General features: G+C 35.8%; 1 protein-coding gene across 4 annotated transcripts in view; it reads left to right on the top strand.

Moving 5' to 3' along the window:
- Nucleotides 1-292: 292 nt before the first annotated feature.
- Nucleotides 293-21,716, top strand: part of LOC131165420 (exocyst complex component SEC8) — an 83,513-nt gene continuing 62,089 nt past the window's right edge. The window contains exons 1-10 of one of the 4 annotated variants that reach the window (XM_058123220.1): nucleotides 293-684; nucleotides 2,678-2,817; nucleotides 2,994-3,052; nucleotides 6,644-6,856; nucleotides 7,737-7,910; nucleotides 8,489-8,593; nucleotides 11,126-11,235; nucleotides 12,529-12,708; nucleotides 19,976-20,132; nucleotides 20,223-20,329. In XM_058123220.1, coding sequence (XP_057979203.1) covers nucleotides 3,011-3,052; nucleotides 6,644-6,856; nucleotides 7,737-7,910; nucleotides 8,489-8,593; nucleotides 11,126-11,235; nucleotides 12,529-12,708; nucleotides 19,976-20,132; nucleotides 20,223-20,329 — 1,088 coding nt within the window. In that variant the 5' untranslated portion in view covers nucleotides 293-684; nucleotides 2,678-2,817; nucleotides 2,994-3,010. Of the gene's footprint in view, nucleotides 685-2,677; nucleotides 2,818-2,990; nucleotides 3,053-6,643; nucleotides 6,857-7,736; nucleotides 7,911-8,488; nucleotides 8,594-11,125; nucleotides 11,236-12,528; nucleotides 12,709-19,975; nucleotides 20,133-20,222; nucleotides 20,330-21,716 lie in introns of all 4 variants that reach the window. The other 3 variants (XM_058123222.1, XM_058123223.1, XM_058123221.1) reach the window with 3 other exon arrangements.

Genomic DNA, 21,716 nt, shown 5'->3' with positions numbered 1-21,716 from the left:
TTGTTCCAGATGACTAATGAGTCCTTAATAATAAGATACTTAATTTTTAATTTTTTATATAAATGGTATCGAAGGAAAATTATCGCCTTTGTAAAATACTTTATGAATGTTTGATTTTCTTATTCAATTAAATTACCAAGATTCATAACATTAAAAATTCATAACATTAAAGTGAATTAGATAGAAAATTTCTTTCAAAAATATCAAGACAATGAATTCAAGTTTTTTTATTTCCTACCGGTTACGATGCTTCGAAACCCGAGTTAAACCGTTTTGACACCCCCTAATCAACAGGCAGGTATGTCTGGACCCGTTCACCTTTTTCATTTTCTCTGTATCAAAGTCGCCCATTTCCTATTTAGCGGCCGGAATGTTGTTGAAAATTCAGATTTAGCTTCCACTATTGAACTTTTGGGTTTTTTCTTTTGCATCGTTTTTTGTTTTTTTAAGTTCTGGTTGGAAGTCCGCATTTGCGAGATCAATTGATGAACTGCTGGGCGATTCTCTAGCATCCCTTTCTTTCTCTTTCATCTCCTTCCTTATCTCTCTTGACCCATCTCTCACCTGCAGAAGCTGATCTCTGGTTCATCTCTCCTCTGTCGTCAAAGCGAACCTTACATCAACACGAGCTGTGACCTGAGAACTCGCAGTATGCACTGCTCGCGTCGGAACACTCGTTCATAGGTACATATAAACTAAATTTGATTCTGGGTCTGTGTCATATTCTGCATTGATTCATTTTTTAGTGCACAATATCCATTGCGTGCATAATTTAAGCCATCCAGAAGAACTTTATGTTTTGTTCTAATTGGGTAAGTGTTTTTATGCTAATTCGCTTTTGATTGAGCGTCACGTGAACTTCATTGACAATTAGGGGCGGATGAATTGGGTTGGGACGTGTATTCTTGCATCTGAAACTTTGAATAGACTCTTACCTCCTCTTGTTTGGCCAAAGGTTGGTTTTGAACTTAATTTCGTTAAGAGGTATTATGACAAGGGAGCCTTCTAATTTCGCGATACTTTTCCTCTCTCTCCCTCTGTAGCTTCTCTCTTTCCTCTTATACTTCAGTGATGCTCCCTTTGTTTCTTCAATTTCTTTGTCTATCTCTCTCAAGTGAGATGAAGGTAACACCCTCTCTTCCTGATTGTTTTGCAACGATACCACTTTGGTAGATCAAGTTGCGTTTCCATCCTTTGACCATTATGGTTCAGAGCTGGTGTCAATTTCAATAATTTTTGTTACTTTTCCAAAATTTCTTAAAACCCAATTCTACCAAATCTCTCATCCGATCTGTTGAAGATGGTAGGTAACTGCTCTCTCCTCCACCAGCTCTGCAGTTATGGAGTAGCCATATCTCTTTCTTTCCTTTTTTCTGGGTTTTCTAAATTTCTAAATTTTTATCATGAGTGGATGGTGTGCAAATTGGATGGGTGTGTTGGGTGGGATCATTAACATTTGGTTGTCTGGTGATTGCTCAAATATTGTACGGTGATTTCTAATATATTTGGGTTACTTGTATAAGTTTTTATTTTCGTTTTTGTTTTTGTTTTTTTTTTTTTGAGTGTGCGATTCCAATATTTGGTGCAAAATTTTTCCTGTGCTAGGAAAGTTGTACTTCTCTCCTGTAAGCAACTTCTCTTTTTTGGTAATATGGACAATGCTTCTTTTATGATTTGAAAGCTTCTCAATTTCTTCTGTAATTTGTAATATGCAAATTTTTGGTGTTATATGTAAGTTTAATTCTTGACAGCTTAAATGGTTAAAATATAAAGAACACAAAAATTAGAAGCTGGATACTACACACCTAAAACAATTCAGTATTCAGATTCAGACACTCGCTAGAACTGGTTCACATATTCAAAACTGCATTCAGCACTCAACATTTTCAGCTTAATTTTGTCATATGCCTCTTAGTGTTAATGATCAGATGGATGGGTTTCATTTTGTAAATACCACTCTTCCATTTTTCTTCATTTTCCTGTAGGATGACTTGTCTCTCACACAAGAAGGTTAAAAAAGCTTGAGTCCAATTCCCAACCCTTGAGCACTCCCTGGGAAAGTCACATTCCACACAATCCTTTTGGTGGAGCTGTGATAATTTAAGCTGATCACAATTCCTTTGTTTCTGCTGGAGTTAAACAAATCTAGAAACTGTTGCATGAGAGGGGCCTCTAGAGATGAACTATCCTGCCAGAAGAATAGCCTCAAAACAGATATGGTTGAATAAGCCATCCCCAATTTTTTCTTATATTTCTCCACACTACAACCCTGTAAGTTCTTCTAGTCTCCTATATGATCCAATCATTGTGCTCCAATCCATTTTGACTTCCAGAAACTTCCTCTAAATTTGATCTTTCTCCACTACTAACCTCCATAGCTTCCTTCACATTAGAGCATCTCGAAATCAATAAGGGTTTTGATCCCAGTGTCCTTGAGATATGAGTTGCTTCAGCGTTCCACATTTCATGAAAATGTAATTCGATCAACTCCTCCATACTAACCTCCATAGCCACCTTCACATTAGAGCATCTCAAAATCAATAAGGGTTTTGATCCCAGCGTCCTTGAGATATGAGTCGCTTCAGCATTCCACATTTCATGAAAATGTAATTTGATAAACTCCTCCATGATATCCCAAAGTAATTTTTTGTGCATGTGTTCCAATTTTTTGCCACAGAACAAGGTATAGAGAAAAGTGACATAAAGCACACCAGGAGCTTGGAAAGAGTACTCTTTATTAGATTGAGCTCGCCTCCCTCAGACAATTCCTCGTCCAACCTGCTAGCATCTTCTCATAGTTCACCACCACTTGCTTCCGTACGCCTTTATCCGTGAATTTTGCTCTATGAGTACTTTTGTATTTTGTTGGACTTTGTATATTCAGTTTCACTATTTTGTTTTATTTTGGTAAAAGCTTGTGTTAATACTCTCTCTCTCTCTCTCTATATATATATATATAAAATTTTTATTTTGGACTTTATTTTGATTAGCAGTGAGGTGTTGGCTTAAGATGGGCATTTTTGATGGGTTGCCTGTGTCTCCAGAGAAATCAGTAAGTACTTTCTTTAAAATGTGCTGAAACTTTGGCAATTTTCTTTATATAATATTGTCTTATTCTAGACCAAGATGTATCGTGTCGATGAAGATGCACATATTGTTATAATATTCTCTCTATTCTAAAGTTGTAAGAAGCAAAATCTTGAGACTTGTAAACTGTGAGCTTTTACCATCAATGAATATAGAGGGCAACATGTACTTGGTAGGTGGAATGGGTTGGATTTGCATCTGCCAAGTGTTTATTGATTCATAGCCCGTTGATACCTGTAAATTAAAGCAATAGGACATTCCTGTTTGTATGATTGTTTTCCCTAACTGATTTTGATTATAGTAAAAACAGAGTCCAAATGCTGGAAACCTGAATTTATCTAATGAGGAAAGTATTGATAAATTGTGCTAATATTTTCTTGAGCTCTTGCTTTTCTGAAATAGCATTTGGAATTTTTTTTTGGTTATGACAACAGAAATAAGAATTACAAAGAAAGAGGATAAGATGGATACAAATGGACAAGATATCGTATGTCCTGATTGTACTACCCAAAACACAAGAAAAATGTAAAATGACTAATGCTTTCTAGTCCCATTACAATCTCAATCGATGATACTTCTTTAAAAAACAAAGAAGAAGAGCTCTAGAGTGATCCTACAGTAACTATTTTGTTCCACAACTTCTTGGTCTTAAAAAATTCTTCTGTTGCAGTCTTTTCCAACTACACCAAACAATTGCAATCAAAGAACATTGCCTTCCTTGCTTCCTGGAAATCTTAAACTCTTTCATAGAAGAAGTCTCTCCAATGAAGAAGAAAGACATTCTATTCTCCAAAAATTCCAGACAAATTCTTACAGATTCACACAAAAAAGCATAATGTGAGAAGATATGTGCACTCATCTTATCACTATGATAGGACAATTGAAAAATGCTAAAAATATTTTTTGAGTGACTTTTATTATTTTTAAAATTTTAGAAAATTTTAGAAATTTTTTTAATTTTAATTATTTATCTGTATTAGATAGAAAAAAAAGAGATTTTATTAAAGAGGAAAGGATGTAGAAAGAGGAGAATAAGATGTCCTCCTATGGAAAAAAAAAAACAAGAAAAGAAGGGAATACAATAAAAATAAAAGCGCTTTCCAATTTTACTGAAGATCCAAAAGGGGCTTTATTTTAATTATTTTTAAATTCACATGGTCATTTATTTAACTTTTATTAAAAATAAGTATAGAGTGATTTAATCCATAAAGTGAATTGAACTACATCAACTGAAAGCTATAAAATCTAGTTTTTAGTTTTTACCTCAACAATTAAAAACTAACAACATAGATAGAAAACTAGTGGGAGGCATGGTTTGAAATAAAGGCCGCGACCATTATGTAATGCTCGTAATGGTTTTTTGGGTTACCGATACCATTACACACCACGAAATTGGTGGGAAGAAAAATCACGGCCGCAGCGGTCGTTATGGACCGCGACTGTTACGTAAAGGCCGCTACGGCCGTTACGTAACCGCTACAGGACTGTTACACGAAAAAATATTTTATTTTTTACTTTTTCTTCTCACTTTTTCCCTCTCTTTCATATATCATTGTTAATATACCAAGTGGCAAGAGGTGGAAAAGATTATAAAGAGGATGACAATGATACAAATTTTACTATTTCTTTAAATACTCACAATAGATGCATTAATTAACAATTTGAAAATACTAACTTGTTAGGAAAATATTTTATTTTGATAATATTAGTAATGTGATATTTATGTTCTATATTTTTCAACTTCAACCTTCTTTCTTTTCTAGCTATTTTATATTTGTATTATTCATATGTCTTATGTGTCTAATAGATTAATGAAGTGTATAATATATTTTGTTTTGTTACTTAATTTAGCACACATAAGAATTTATCACAAATAAGAACAATGAGAAGTATAAAAATGCGCGCACACATAATTTTTCTATCGATGGTGGTTTAAAACAAATGTAAACTTGTTGCCCTTACCAAATAACTTAGTTACTCGAACTAGAGGATCCAAAATACACTAAAATTCTTTCTAAGAAGGGCTAAAAGCTTAAAACATGCAAGTACGCTAATGTGCACAAGGTTGTGTGTGCTTCAAAAAAATTCACGGCCGTTACACCCGCTTCCCGTTATGTAACATCCGCTACTCCCGCTTCCCATTACACCCGTTACCGTTACGTTACACTACCCGCTACCGCTATTTAAAACCATGGTGGGAGGCTAATGCTTTATCACGTTCTCTCATTCCATTACAATGAAAGAGAAAAACAGAACAGAAATTATACCAAACAAATCCTTTGGGGTCTTTTGGTATCACTGTCAAAAATTGTAGAAACAAAAAAATCAGAAATGAAATCTAAAGCCTAAAAATGAGAAACTAAAAACTAGCAACCTGTTTAGTTAAGATTTCTGAAACTAAAAAATTAAAATTTAATACCTAATTGAATGCATGTTCATTTTTTTTATTGAATCAAAAAGCAGTTAAAAATATGATTAGAATAATGGAAATGCAAATGAACACAATTAGAAAATTTTTTATGAAAAAATACAATTAGAAAATATTGTAATAAAAATAAAATTAATTATTATACTTTTAAATTCACTTTTTAGTACTCCAAGAACAATCATATTGTCTATGACAATTGAAAAATGGTAAAAATATTTATTTTTCAAAACTTAGCAATTTTATGGATATTTTTAGTTTAATTATTTTCCAAATTCACATGGCAGTTTATTTATTTTAAAAACTGTGTAGAATGATTTTGACTGAAGGTGAATTTTTTTGGAAATTTAAGTATGCGGCAACATTCCCACAACAACTAAAAATTATAAATTTGTTTTCATTTTTTGCCACAACACAAACAAAGAAATAACAATGCAGACAAATTTGTAGTCACTTGTTTCTTTACTGTTTTGCAATGAAAACAGAACTGAAAAATGAAACGAAAGATACCATAGTTTTTGGTTCCATTTTCTCAATTTTGTTATATTTGATTTTTCTATTTTTTTTAATTATTATTTAAGTGAAACATAGTTGCAGAATCTTTTGAAACCCCCTTCAGTTTGGTGGCACTTCATTTTGGGCTGGCACCCCCTTGGTGTCCTTGAATGGTACTTTCTACGCCTCTTTACTGATATAAAATTTTTTACAAAATATGTGTTTTCAAACATATTTAATATGATCAACATTTTTGTGGGTGCAGCAAACTCCCCATGAGGTAACTGTATGATTTTCAAAGGTAAAAGAGTCCCTGACCAATGAGAAACAAAAATAAATAGAAACAGAGTTCCAACTAAAAAGCAACACATACCCAGAGAATCTAAATTGTCAACTCTCATTTTGTTGTTTTATGAAAGAGTTCGATGGTTAAAATGCATCTATCATGGGCTCCACTTTTCTGCTTTTTTGTTGTTCAGTAAATTTTTTGGTCATCAACTAAAAAGAATGATTACCTTGTTATTGGACTGTAGCTTAAACATCAGTAGTTTGTATCCACTGTGAGCTTAAATATAATGTTTCTTATTTAAGTTTGCTTGTCTTAACTTTTCTCCGGTGCTCTTATGGTTACTGCAGTACCTAAGGGAAGAAATTTCAAGAATAGATGAGTCTTGGGCGGCTGCACGTTTTGACTCATTACCCCATGTTGTCCATATTTTGACATCGAAAGATCGTGAAGGAGAAGCCCAATTCCTGAAAGAGCAGAGCGATGTTGTTGAGGAGGTTGTGGATGAAGTTGTCCATGCATATCATGGTGGCTTCAACAAAGCAATTCAGAACTATTCCCAGGTTTCTTGATGTTCTTCCATAGTATTTCAAAGTATTTATCTGTTTTTTTAGTTTTTAATTTTATTTTTTAATTTTTTTTTTTCTGGTTCTTTCCAGAATTTTGATGGGAGATATCTTATTATCCTCTTTGTAGATTCTTCTGTTATGAATGAAATCTCTTCTTTTCCTAAATAATTTTTTATATATTAATTTCAAAGTATTTATTTGTTTTTTTAGTTTCTTTTTTCTGGTTCTTTCCAGAATTTTGATGGGAGATGTCTTATTCTCCTCTTTGTAAATTCTTCTCTATTGAATGAAGTCTCTTCTTTTCCTATATATATATATATATATATGAGAATTCATGAATGAATTTTTCTTAATTCTGTTGTTGTCCCATCTCATTCTCATCCAACCTTTTGGATATTGAAAGAATTGCAATTCTTTGATTATTATTGTCTTGATGTTCTTCCCTTTGATTTTTTAAGAGTGTGTAGTGCACGTATATGTTGGCATTTAATCTCCTGTTGTTCAGAAGTTGGGTGCTATTCTTAGTGTAGCCACAAATATGTCCTTGTTTGATTCAGTTTCTTTAAATATTATTTCAATGGGAATTTTCATCTTCTGCCACGAAGGGGCATTTCACTTTTTACAAGGCAGAGTGCTTAATTATTGGTCCTGTGCTGGTAATGGGACACCTATCAATGATCCCAATGGGTTGACCTTTTATGTGCAGCTGGCTTTTCTACTGTTTCCAGGTTAAGCTACAAAGCTGAGAAGCACTTTATTTATTTATAGAAGCCTTGAAACATTGTTTCCTTTGGTTTCTGCTTTTCTAAGGCTGAAAAGGTAATAGCTGATTCTTTAAGTTCTGATATATTCCTGATTATCTATTTACCTCCAGATCTTGCGGCTATTCAGTGAGTCTGCTGAAAGTATTGCAGTCTTAAAGGTTGATTTGGCTGAAGCAAAGAAGCTTCTCGGTGCCCGAAATAAGCAATTGCATCAGTTATGGTATCGGTCCGTTACACTGCGCCATATAATCTCTCTACTCGATCAAATTGAGGGTATAGCTAAGGTTAGTATATTTGTTTTACTACCCTTCATTTATCTTTGATCAACCTGTTGCACTGTTCTTATTCAGCCCGGTAATTTAGACTTTGAATAAAATATACTAGGTATCCGAGTGGAGTATGCTGGTCTCATCATTTTAGATCTTAGAATGCTCAGATTACTGGGATGACTATGAGTTTTTTAAGGGGTCTGAGTTGCATTTGTTAGATTTTCTGTTTGGTTAATTTGCCATAAAATAAGGGTTAATGCATGAGCATCTGTTCTTGCTGTATATTTGATTCCTCTTAATTAGGTGCTAGGTACTATTCTGTGTTGTACATTAAATGTGTATGTGGTACATGGCTTAGTTGAATAAGGGGAAGATAAAAAGAAAAGACAAGTTTTTGCATGGTTCAACTCTTGGGAGTAAAGCTCTGTGACACTGCCATTATGCTTGAAGAGCAAAGGATACAGATTTTAGTATTTATCCTGGCCTTTTTACTCTCGTACTTGCATTTTGTTGTTCAGAATAACGTGCTACTTCCCTGCCCTATGTCTAATAATTTTGATATAGTGATGTTTTCCTCCCCAAATGTGGTGCAGGTTCCTGCTCGTATTGAGAAGCTTATTGCTGAAAAGCAGTTTTATGCTGCAGTGCAGTTGCATGTTCAATCAATGTTGATGCTTGAAAGAGAGGGCCTTCAAACGGTTGTTTTCTCTTCCTACTTCAATAATCACGTCTGTGTAAACTTTCACACAAACATCTGAGGGCGCCCCCCCCCCCTCCCCCAAAAAAAAAGATAAAAAGAAAAAAAGCTTACATTTTAAAGCCTTAGAACATCTGCTAAATACTCATTGATGCTGGGATGACATTTTCCTTACTCGGTCCTATAATTTACTGGGCAAGCCAATTTTTCTATGTTCTCTGTTGCTTTCTACTGGACTTGGCACCTTGTTCTTGAGAAAAATCCTGGGATCACCCTGGTGCTTTTAATGGCACTCTTATAAAGAAAAAAAATTACATACTGTCTGTATGCATGCAAAATGTAGTAGACTGCATGATCCCAAAAGTTTACCTTCTATTTTACAACCCCCCCCACCCCCAAAAAAAAAAAAAAAAAAAAAAAAATGAAAAAGAAAGAAAATCTTATGTTCTACTCTTTGTTTTGGTTAAATAAAGCCTTCACACATTTTTAAATGCTCATCAAGTGTTTGGTATTATCCATTATGTGGTTTCTAAGAACATCTCCTTAATACGCAAATGGTTATGGAGATTCCCCTTAGAGTCTATCCCCTTATGGCACAAGGTAGTTAAGAACAAGTATGGTATCATAAGAATGGCTGAGATACCAAGGGAAGTAGCATTGTCACGCGAGTCCCTAGAAATTTGTTTCCCAGGTACCTGTTTATTTTTTTTCCCTTCACTCAAATAACTGTGAGCATTGGTGACCTGGTTCGTTGTTGGGAGAATATTTGGGTGGGTGATGCTTTCTTGGAATTTTTAGTGCCACGTTTGTATAGATTGTCTTCCATCCATAGCGCACCAATTTTAGATTTTAATTCTTCTAAGGGGGTTTTGTGTTTTTAAACTTCCATTTGTTTAGGAGTGTCAGTGAAAGAGAGGTGGATGAGCTCACTTGCCTTTTGAGTGTTCTGAATTCTTTTAATCCTAATATGAGGAGGGATGACTGGCTTTGAATTGGGGATTCTTCAGGCTCCTTTTCTTTAAAATATTTTATTAAAGTTTGATATGCATTGTTGGCCCTCAGCCTAACAGCTTAAGCTTTTAGGTAAAGTGGTAATCTAACATGGTAATGGAGCTGGTTACCACTTACCAGGAGGTCCTGAGTTCTAGTATCCTTGCCCGTTTTAGTGCATGGAGTTTAAAAAAAATTATTATATTCCCTGCAATTGGTGTTATTTATCATGTGTTTATCTCTTCACATTCAATTGGGCTACGCGCGCGTGTGTGGGGGGGTGGGGTTGTTAAAGCTTGATATACATTGTCGACCCACAACCTAACAGCTTAAGATTTCAGGTGAAGTGGTAATCTAACATCTTTTTCATTCATCTAACAAAATCTCTAAATCCTAGTCCATTCCATCTAGATCAAATTTTGTGGAAGGCTAATGTTCCTTTTAAGATTTGAGCTTTCATTTGGACTTTGGTTCTTAACATGATTAATACAAATGTCTTGCTTTAGGCAAGGAGATCTCATAAGGTTCTTAGGCCCTATGTATGTGTGATATACCGCGAGGAGATTGAAACAAACTGTCATTTACCTCTGCATTGTGGCGTGGAGAGGTTTTTGTGGAACAATATTTTCTCCTGTTTTGGCAAGGATTGGGTGGCTCTGCAGTCTGTTCATGAGTTCGTAGCAGTGAAATTTTGGGGTTTTGGAAAGGATATAAGGAGAAATTTCTGGCTTTGGGTGCAGTTTTTGCTACTTTGTGGATGCTCTGGCTTGAAAGGAATGCTAGAATTTTTAAAGACTAGAAGACTTCTCTGAGCTTCATGAGACCACTATGGAATGATTTCATTGGGCTGGGAAGCTTGACCAGATGAACAAACTGGTCCTCCAGGAGGACCTAATTTTTTATAGTCCGATTTAGGAAAAAGTTAATTTTTCTGCTTCCTTTTGAGTTTTGAGTGCATTCTCTTGGGGTTTCTGAGGGTCTATCGCTGTCTGTTATCTGTAGGGACTGGAAGGCAGCACTGATGTAACTCTCTGATATTCTTTGTTTCTTGTTTTTGTTTTGTTTTTGGGGGATGCCTCATTCTCTCTCTGTAATCTCTTCTGTTTTTAACAAAAATAATTGACTGCGCAATCCAATTTTTCTATGTTCCCTGTTGCTTTCTACTGGTCCTGGCACCCGGTTTATTGAGAGAAACCTGGGATCACCCTGGTGCTTTTAATGGCACTCCTATAAAAAACTACACGCTGTTTGTACGCATGCAAAATTACATTATTTTGACCATATATATTACAGTGTCATTCTTAGCTTATTACTCTGGTGAAGCCTTGCCAACTTTTGTGCATTTTATATGTGCATGCTTAGAATGTTAAAACATAGGAGCTTTAAATTAAAAAAAAAAAATATGCTTTCCATTTTGTTGGTTCATGCTCACTGATGCATGTGTGGAGCTGTATAGCTCTCAGAAAATCTGAATTTATTTGAGGACTTGTATGATTTTCATATGTATGAGTATATAATCTGTGTTCTGGTCCCTGTGGCCCAGGTTGGTGCTCTTCAAGATATACGATCTGAGCTAACAAAGTTGCGAGGGGTTCTCTTCTATAAAATTTTGGAGGATCTGCATGCTCATCTTTACAGTAAGGGGGAATACAGGTACTTAAATTTTCCGTTTGAAGTTTTGATACCATGCTGGCCTCCATGAACACTATAAATTGGCATACTTATTTAGGGCCTGTTTGGTTAAGGTTTTGGATACAGTTTTCTGTGTATGCGGAAACGCATGGTACAAAGAACACCCAAAATCCCCATTTGGTTAAGTGTTTTCAAAAACTGTTTTTGGAAATGTATCCAGAAACAACCCTAAAAGATGCATGTTTTCAGGAACAACCCATCTTCTAATAATTATAGTAATAGTGATAATAATAATAATACTCATGATTATTATTTTATTAACAAATTGTCACTTGGATGAACCTTAACCAAACACAGTTTCGTTGTTTAATTTTCAGGAACAATTTTGAAAACAACTAACTAAATACATTTTTGAGTATAAATATACATAATAGAATCCCTTGTTTTCATTTTCGAAAACAATAATATGAAAACTTTTTTTTTGAATCCATAATGTATTGGGCCCTTGATTATTTAGTTTATTGGGGTCATTGTTTGAGCATTCTAGTTTTCTAGTTGGGGTTCTAATTCTGGTTTTGACGAAGTGTGGCTATTCTATCACTCTACCTTGTAACGTTCATTACTAAGTAATTTATCATTTTCATTGGTGATCTACTAGCATATTAGTAAGTGAAATGTATCTTTTTTGTCATTTACACATTGTTTATGGGAACATCCTATCCAAAACAGGGAAAAACAAGGCCTTTTTTTTTTTTACTAATATAAGAAAAAATTGTGTTCTTTTTGGGGGGGGGGGGGTTGTTCTACTTGTTAAGAGTGCATAGGGAATCCCCTTCCCTGACTTCAATTTGGTGTGTTGAGCCCTGTGCACTGGATGATATGTGTTTGCCCCTAATGTTTAAGAGAAGAAGAACAACGGTTTGGAGGGGGGGGGGGGGGGATGAGTATGTTGATATTTAAGCCTTGTTTGAGTTTTTAGTTGTGAAGATTTCACTTAGTTCTTTCTATGCTATAAACCACATTATTTTGTCTGTTCTACATGTGAAGCATTTCATTAGGCAATTTACTGTTTTGTTCATTCATTTATATTGTTGCGAAGAAACGTTATGGTAGGGTATCATAAAATAATCTTTTTTGTGATTGATTTTTGAATTAATTTACTTTTTTTTTTCTTGGTGTTTCTTTTTTGCGGGGAGGGGGCTTGAGTCTCAGAGAAAACAGATAAAATATCTTCGATTTATCTGTTCCTGCTATGTTTGTGAAAGCTATTTCTTTTAAAAAATTTATTGTTGCTAACCTGATTATCCTTTTCAGCCCAGCTACCTCGAGCACAGATGAAAGAGATGATGAAGTGCCAACTACCACAGCTATACCATTTTCTGTAAACAGTTCACAGCCTTTGTCTCGAAGAACCAGGTCAATGAAAGGTGACAATCAGCTTGCTACTTATGGGCTTGGAGATGGATCATATAGGCCAAGTTCAGTTGATGGAGGGTGAGACTGGAAATTTGTTGTAATTTTTGTTCTCTGCCGCATCTATATTTCCCCATCAATCACTAGTTTGTCTTTCTTACTGTTTAAATTATTTGTGCTTCGTACATTTTCATTAATTCATAAGTCTAATACATTTACTTTTAGAGAGAGCATTGGTTTTGGTCTTATCTCTTTTGGGAAGCAAGGGACTGAGTGTGCGGATTATGATATTTTTTTTAAGTCTCCAACTTTGGTAGAAGGCACATGGCTGGCTGAAAAATCTACTTTTGGTACACCAATAACTGGTAATTGTCAAAGGCCTTTTTTATTTACTGGTCTAATGTACCACTATTCATGTATTCCCTCTGAAAGGTAATCTGGGTCTTCCTTCTAATCTGTCTGTGTCTTCTGGGGACTTAATTGTGGTTCAAAGTCATCCCAATAATTCTGGGGTAAACTCCAAGAGTGCTATGATGGGTTTTTAACTCCTAGCCGTGGGATTCAACCTATAACTTTAGTGTTTGGGGGGGAGGGGGGGAGGGGTATGTGTATATGCCAAAGGGACTTAAGTAATGAAGGGGAATTGCGTAATCCTTTGGTTTCTTTGAACATTTATTTTAGGAGACCCCTGAACGATAGGGAGATGGTGGAATTGCCATCTTTGTTACCTTTATTGAGAGTGGGTAATCTATCTTTGGATCAGTCAGGTGTGTTTTCTTGCAAATCTTTTTTTGAATTTTTGAGTTGTTCCAACTTTTCTTTCTTGCTATAGTCCACTATTTGGAAGGCTAAGGATCCCTTCAAAATAGAGGCTTTCACTTGGTTGGTTGTGCTTAATAAGATAAATACCAATAACTTGTTGCAAATTAGGAGACCTAAAAAGGCTCTCTCTCTCCCGATGTATGTGTTCTTTGTTACAAGAACTCTCAGACAAGTTCTCACTTTCTTCTGCAATGTGAATTTGCTTCGAGTATTTGGAATATGCTTTTTGGCGTTATGGGAGAAAGTGGGTTTGCCCTCCCTCAGTGGAAGACCTTTTAGGAATATCCTTTGCAGATTTTGGTAGAAGAAAGGACAGAGCAACTTTATGGAAGTGTGGCTTTTTCTCAGTATTATGGGGTTTATGGATGTAACGTAATACTCAGACATTTTCTGGGAAAAAAAAAAATAAATCAGATGTCGGTTTGGAAAAAAATAAAATATTTGGCCTCTTTGTGGTGTGTTGGGTATGAATTTTTTAGAGAGGCAAGTTTTCAGGAGCTGCGAACACATTGACTGGATGATTTTTTTCTTGGGCATTTTTTTATGTTATTGTTTAGTCTTGGAGAATCTCGGTTTGTCTCAGGAGATTTCTTATGCTCCCTCGTGTAAATTCTCTTTCTATTGATGGTATCTTTCTTTTTTATCAAAAAATAAGTGCAAACTTCGATAAACATGGTGCATTAGGGCGTGTACATAAAGATTTTAAGTTGGAATATGAACAGTTTGGGGGATAGGATTAAGTGTAAGGCAGGTCAAGAATAAGTCTGGCATTGTTTTCTTTCAGGAAACTAAACATGAAGTGGTGGATAGCTCTTTGGTTAGATATGTCTGGGATTATTATATGTATAAGAATTGGGTTTGGATGCCTTCCTATGGCTTTTCTGAAGGCATTAATTGTTTGGGATATTAGAATCGCCTTAGAAGTGGACTAATCTGGTAGGGTCTTTTTCTGTGCCTCTCCTTTTAGAGATTAGAGCTAGAGGTGAGTGGTGGTTTACTTCTGTGTACAATCCAAATTGCCCTTGCTTTTGATTGTCTTTTTGGGATGAGCTGGGGGATTTATGTGCATTGTGTGGGTCATTTTGTGTCTGGGAGGTGATTTTAAGGTTAAGAAGTTAAGGGGCTCTGGGATTACAACTAGCAAGAGGAGGTTTGATGGTTTTATTTGTGATGTGGTTTGTGAGATATTCACTTGTAAAATGCTGCTTGGCCTGTTTCAGGGGCGGCTTCATGTCTTGATGGATTCCTTGTTAGTGGACTAAATACAAATCTGGAGGATTGTTTTCCTTTAGCTCGGGAAGTTCACATCTGACCGGTTGTATATCACTTTCCTATTGTGTTAAGAGACTACATGTCTAATCAGGTAAAAGGGGGCCATAATCCTGTTCATTTAGAAAATATGTGGTTGAGTCATCATTATTTTTATAATTTAGTGGCTGGTTGATATAGTGATTGTCATTTTCCAGGCTGGGAGCTGGCTTGTTTTTATGCATAAGTTGAAATTTTTGAAAAGAAGCTTAAGATTGGCTATATGAATCCTTTTCCGGCAATTTATGCAGGGAGATTGTAGTACTGTTTTTTTTTTTTTCTGTAGTTTTTTTCAATAGGATAGCAAGTAGAAGGAACATATTAGGAAATTGGAGGGGGACAGGGGGGTATAGAGTGTCTAATTCAGATCTTATCACAGAGGAGATTATTGGGCTCAATTTTTTGAAGAAAGAATAAATTTATTGAAAAGGAGAGAATATACAAACAGTAGCATAAGAAGTCTCCCTTTAAGAGAGGAGAACCAAAAAGTAAAAGGGAAAGACATCAAAACAGTACTGCCACTCAATCATGCTGCAGATCAGACAACACAACCAGCTGCAAAAGGCCACAATGATGTCATATATTATATTCTATCCCAGAGCATAGAGCAGGACATATTCTTCCCTGTGAAAACACAAAACATTCATCTCCAACCAAATACTCCACAAGACAGCAGAAAACAAGCTACCCGATAAAGCTGAACCATCTCTACGTCTTCCAAAACCTTCAAATGAGAAAGATAACAAGCCTTTAAATTCTGGACAAACCCAACTGTTCTAATAATTCAAGCAGTTTGTTCCAGACTCTTCAAGATAATGAACAATGAAGGAACATGTGAGAAGCAGGTTCTGAACTTACAAAGCACAATGAACAATCTTGTCTGGAATAGACCCTTAAAAGGCCTTCCTAGAGATTACTGAGTTCTATAAGAATTGGGTTTTCAGGATAATGAGTTAAGGCCGATGATGGATGGCTTGGACTGTAGCCCTATTTTTGAAGAGCGAAGTGTTTGGTTGGATAGACCTTTTACAGGGGAGGAGTTGGTGGAGGCGATTTGAGCAAGAAAGGAGATATAGCACATAGCCCAGATGGTTTAACTATTTTTCATCATTGTTGGGGTACTGTGAAGAATGATTTTCCTTTGTTTTTTTGGGAAGAAGTTGAACTCATCTTTGGTGTGGGAAAATATTTAATTTTTGAATTCTTTATGGTGTCTCGGGTTTGGAATTTTCAGGGAAGCTAGTTTTTAGGATTTAAATAGGGATTGGAGGAACTGATTGGCTTGATTTTTGTTGTTTTAGTTTTTTCTGGTCTGAACCAGTTTTTTTCGGAGATTTCTTGTTCTTCCTCCTTGTAAATTCTCTCTATTAATGTTATTTCTTTTTCTATAAAAGAAAAAAAATCTCTCGAAAGTGGTTTCTGAGTTCTATGCTTATAGGGTTATCGGGAAGCGCATTAATTCTACTTTTCTTACCCTGGTGCCTAAGAGAGATTGTTCTTTGCATGTTAAGGACTATAGGCCAATCAGCTTGGTGACCAGTGTGTGTAAGATCTTGACAAAGATGCTGCCCAAGAGATTGTGTGCTGTGTTGAGTAATACTTCTCTCCTTTTCAGGCCGCGTCTATTAGTGTTAGATACATTTTAGATGTTGTGTTGATTGCAAATGAAGCTGGTGGAGGATTCATTGTTAGTCTGATTGTTTTTGTTTTATTTTTTATTTTATTTTATTTCTTTCTTCTGTTGTGGAGGATTTTTGTTCTCCTTCTTTTACATTCTTATTTTTCTAATAAATTCATCTTCTTTTGCTGTCAAAAAAAGAAGAAAAAATGAAGTTGGTGGAGGATGCTAGGAAGTGAAATAGGAAGGCATTGCGCTTAAATTGAATTTTGCGATAGCTTATGATAGAGTAAGTTGGGTTTTCTGGGATTTTGTTAAGGGTCTGGGGATAGATGAAGTGGATGAGGTGTGCTGTTTGTTTCATATGCTTCCATGATAATTAATGTCATCCTAGAGCTTGGTTTTCAACTATGTGTGGTGGAGGGTTTTGCACAAGGGAGATCATTTTATCCTCTTTTTTGTTTTTTGCAGTGGTGGATGTCTTGGGTAGGATGCTTTTTAGATGCGAGGCTTTAGGTTATCTGGAGGATATTACTGTTGGTTTAGTTCCTTGTGTTCAATGCTTGATGCTTTTTAGATGTGAGACTGTAGGTTATCTGGAGGGTGTTACTGTTGTTAGGGAAGGGGATGAGTTTAGTTTCTTGAATTCAATGTCTGATTCTTATTAGTTTCATTTTTCCCAGGATAAGAAAGTTGGTTTTTTGACTTAAATACTTTTATTCTTACGTTCTTGTTATTAAATCCCCAAATGGCTGTTCATTCATCTTGAATAATTTTATTTGGAAGGCCAAGGGCAAGTTAACAATTTTGTTTGGTGCATGATTTTGGAGAAGATAAATAAGCATTACTGTTTGCACTTTGCAGAGGAGGTTGCCTAATGAGGCTTATCACCTGATCTTTGTGTCTTGTGCAAGCATAGTTGTGAGATGGCTGCCCACCACCTTCTTTTTTGATTTATTTTTATTCTTTGTTTATTTATCCTTTCCCACAGTTTCATTGTATGACTCATAACTTCGTAAGTTTGATTCCATGATAGTTATTACAATTTTGAATGTCACCTTTGTTTTTATATAAAGGTATTCCTCCACTCCTCCGACATTTTCTTGGTTTTTATTGTAGTGTTGAATATGTTTGTTGACCATATACTTCCAATATCCCCTAAACATTTCCAAACTTTGATTGGGATGTTATCCGATCCTATAGCTTTCCCACTTTTCATTTTTTTTAACGCCGTATTTACTTCACTAACTCTAATTTTGCGGATAAATCTTCATATTTTTTGTCTTTTCCTCATTTGCCACTCCTAAGTTCAAACTTCCAATTTGTTTTTCACTAAAAAGCTTATTGAAGTATCCTTGATTTCTCTCTTTTATGTTTTCTTCTTTAACTAGGATTTTATCATTCTCATTCTTTATACATTTTACATTACCTAGATCATTGCACTTTCTTTCTCTAGCTCTAGCAAGTTTATATATGTCTTTTTCTCCTCCTTTTTGTATTTAGCCTAGTATGTAAATTATCATAAGCACTATGTTTAGTTTTACTAATGGTCTTTTTTGCATCTTTTTCATGCCTCTTTATAGTTTTCAAGGTCTTCTATTCAATGTTTCTACAAGTTTTTCCATGTTTTGTACCAAATTATTTTTGTCTTTACAACTTTTTGGATGTCTTGATCCCACCACCAACTTTCTCTACTGCCCGAAAATCTTCTTCTAGATTCACCTAAAATCTCTTTTGCTATCTTTTTTTATGGAGCTAGCCATCCTATTTTACAAAATGTTCTCATCTCCCTTATCCCCTATCGTCCAATCCCCCTCTTTGATCATTTTAACTTAAATTTTGCTTGTATTTTCTCCATTTAGACTCCACCACCTAGTCCTCTTGCATTGATTTATTTTGTTCTTTCAGTTCCATTTTCTCGTACATATATCTAATACTAAATCTCTATGTTGTGTGCTCAAACTTTCTCCTGGTTTAGGAGAAATCTACTTGAGTGTTATTTTACCCACTTTTGAAGGTTGTTAAGTGCTCTCTTTTCTTAAAGTAGGTATTCAAAATAACCAAATCATAAAAGACAAGGTAAAATCTAAAAAATTGTATCCCGGGTTCATTTTTATCTCCATATCCATGGCCTCCATGTATCCTCTCATAGCCTTTATTTTCCTTTCCAGTGTGTCCATTTAAATTAGCTCCTACGAATGTTTTTTCTGACCCTGTTATCCCTTGTATAACATTATCCATATCCTCCCAAAAATGGTATTTTAGGGTTTTCTGCTAAACCCAATTGGGCAGCATACACGCTAATGACATTTATTATCTCTAAGCCTAGAACTATCTTTATTTTTATAATATTGTCCACTATTCTTTTAACATTAACCACATTATCTTTTAGGTCTTTATCTACAATGATTCCGACCCCATTTTAATGCTTTTCCTTCCATTGTACCAAAGTTTAAATCCTAAAATTCTTTAGCTTTCTTCCCAACCCACTTAGTCTCTTGAAAACAGATAACATTAATTTTTCTTCTGATTATTGTGTCCTCTATCTCCATGCTTTTGCCCTAAATGTATCTATATTACAAGTTGCAAATCTAGTCTTAGTTTCCTATACTAACTTCCTAACCCTCTTGCGTTTAGAATGCCCTGACCTAGCCTACCGTTGTCTATTTTTTGCTATACCTGGGGTGATATTATATGTGCCACGTGTCACTTGGGACCGGCTGCTTGTAGAGATAACAATGGCATTTAATGCCTACGCAGGCAGAGTGTATGTATCTAGCAATTTTTGTTTGATAAAAATTAGTAAATAATTGTCAGTAAATAAATGTTAGCTATGTACTGGAAATTGTAAAAGCATCATATGCATATGTATCTCTTTTTGAGAGACGGGTGGAAAAAGATTATTGCATGCATTGAAAAAACCTAAGGTGTGTAAGCTCTAGTTTGAAAACAGAATGAGTGCAAGTTTGTGCTTGACAATAGGATGTTGACACAATGCGTCTGTTTAACTAGGAGTGATAAAATTTTTGAAAGCAGTATGTATGATTTGCAAATAGTTTTGAATTTCAATATGAATTTCATTTTACCTTTTTTGGAAGTCAGCAAGTGGTTGATGCTAGCTAGTGTGGCAATTTTAAAATCATGCAAGTATGACAATTGTATTGTGTTGCTACTTTAAAGAAATTTCTGCATTTATTTCTGTGAGGTTTTTCAGTGCGTGAAGATAAGTTAGGACAGTCTTCTATCAATTCATTCCATGAATCTTTGTTGACTTCTCTCGTGGGTTATGTTATTGGGGATTTGCTTATTGTAGCTGCTTAAATTCCTATTCAATCTTCAATCCGCGTATAAAATTGGGAGCATATTAACTATGATTTGCTCTTCTGCAAGTCCATTGTACGTTTTGTGCTCATAAGCCTTTTCCATATATAACCCCCTTGATTTGCAGTGGTTACACCAATATTAAACAAGTATGGATATCTTGGGAGCTTGATTAGGTTGCTAATTTGATAATTGGCACTTTTTTTTTGAACATGCTTTGATGTCATGCTTCATGCTATATAGGATCACATGAAAATTATAGCTAAATTGATCTTTCAGTTCATCGTTCGATGGTCATGAAGAGGATGGTGCTGCAGAACTGCATGATGAAGCTACATCAGATGCAACGTCTATGAGGGTTAACAGTGGTGCGGTGAAACTTGCTTCTCGTCAAATTCCAACATGGCTTTCATTTTCCACTCCGGACGAATTTCTAGTATGAGCTTTGTAATCACGTCTTGTACTAACTTTGTTATGGTTTTCTTGTCATGTGGACTGAAAGTTAGAATTTTTAATTCTAATGCAGGAAGCAATAAAAAAGAGTGATGCTCCTCTTCATGTGAAGTATTTGCAAACCATGGTTGAGTGTCTTTGTATGCTTGGTAAAGTTGCGGCTGCTGGTGCTATGATTTGGTATGTTCTCTAGCTGATTTACTTCTTTGACTTGTATTTAAGCATGGTTGTAAAAGAATATTCCTTCTAGAATTGAATTGATGAGCAGTCCTTTTTTCTTCAACTCACACCCCATCCGATTAATTGAAGGCCACCTGAAGCATTAGTTGCTGGGAGATATTGCTGCAATTCTTATCCGAGCCTTCTGAATATGCTCTTGACAATCTTGTTTGTGCACAGCACTTGCGTTTGTTTCGAGAAGCATTACAACATTCACACTGGTTTTCATTATAACATATCAGCAACTCTCTCTTTTCTTCTTTGTTGGACCCTAACCATTTATTATTTTAGGTATCTTCGTTTTAAACCACCATTACTTATTACTCTTCTTGCCTGTAATTTATCATTTCTCTTTGTTCTGAAATGGTCATTTATTCAGAAAGGACTTCTACACATGTTTTTTTAGTTTTTTTCCTCCTTGTAAGAGGGTCTGACAAGAATCGAATTTGCTTATATCAACTCTCTCTCTCTCTCTCTCATGTTGGGAGATGTGAAACGCACTGTTTTGGTCAAGAGGAAACCTGGTTCTCGAAAGCAGGAGCGTTGGCATCCTCAGAATCATGGAGTAACGAAGAGCCATGAGGATTTCCATCTTCCTGAAGCTTGATGAGGTCGAATGGGTCTTTGCAATTTGGGGACTTCTGGGCAGCAAGAAGCGATGCTGAGTGAGGAACAAGGACAAAACCTTGTTGCTGCAACCGAATATGAACTAACAGGGAATATAACTTGCCCTAATAGAGATAAACAGTGAGCTTTTCCAGAGGGCTATGACTCGATTGTTGGCAGAAGGTCTCGTCTTTGGCAGTTGAGCTAGGTTGCTGGGTCACCCAGTTTGAAAACAAAGTCAAAGGCCTCTGCACTGAGAAGGATGACACCGATCAACTTGCAAACGGAGACTAAGAAGGTACCCTTCTCTCTAGAAGCAGTTCAGACTCCGACTCAGAAAGAATCTGTGATATATTGGGGTGGGCCTCAACTTGGGCTCTGGTACCATGAGTGTGGGGGTTTTTTCTTTTCAGCCTCCCTCAAAAGCATCAAACCCGGGGCCATCGTCACAGCCCCTTCCCAATTCCTTCACCTCCTCCAAGCTCCTCAAAGGCCCGGGCAGTCTTGAGAAAAAGATGGACAAATTTGGGAAGGTTGCTCCTCTACAGGATCCCCCTTCTCTGATAGCAGGTGCTCATCGAGAAGGGGGCAACCTGGAGCTGGAATCCTCCAATCCTCAGGCTGTTACTGAAGGCCTGGCATTAGTTCCAGTCCCCAGCACTTACTTTGAAGCTTTGCAAGACAGCCCCAACTTTGAATTCCTGAATGGTTTAGATCTAGGCAGCACCTGCTTTACGGAGCA

The sequence above is a fragment of the Malania oleifera genome, chromosome 10, assembly GCF_029873635.1.
Source record: "Malania oleifera isolate guangnan ecotype guangnan chromosome 10, ASM2987363v1, whole genome shotgun sequence".
Taxonomy (NCBI): domain Eukaryota; kingdom Viridiplantae; phylum Streptophyta; class Magnoliopsida; order Santalales; family Ximeniaceae; genus Malania; species Malania oleifera.
The sequence above is the reverse complement of the archived record's forward strand: the minus strand, read 5'-3'. Positions and strand labels throughout refer to the sequence as shown.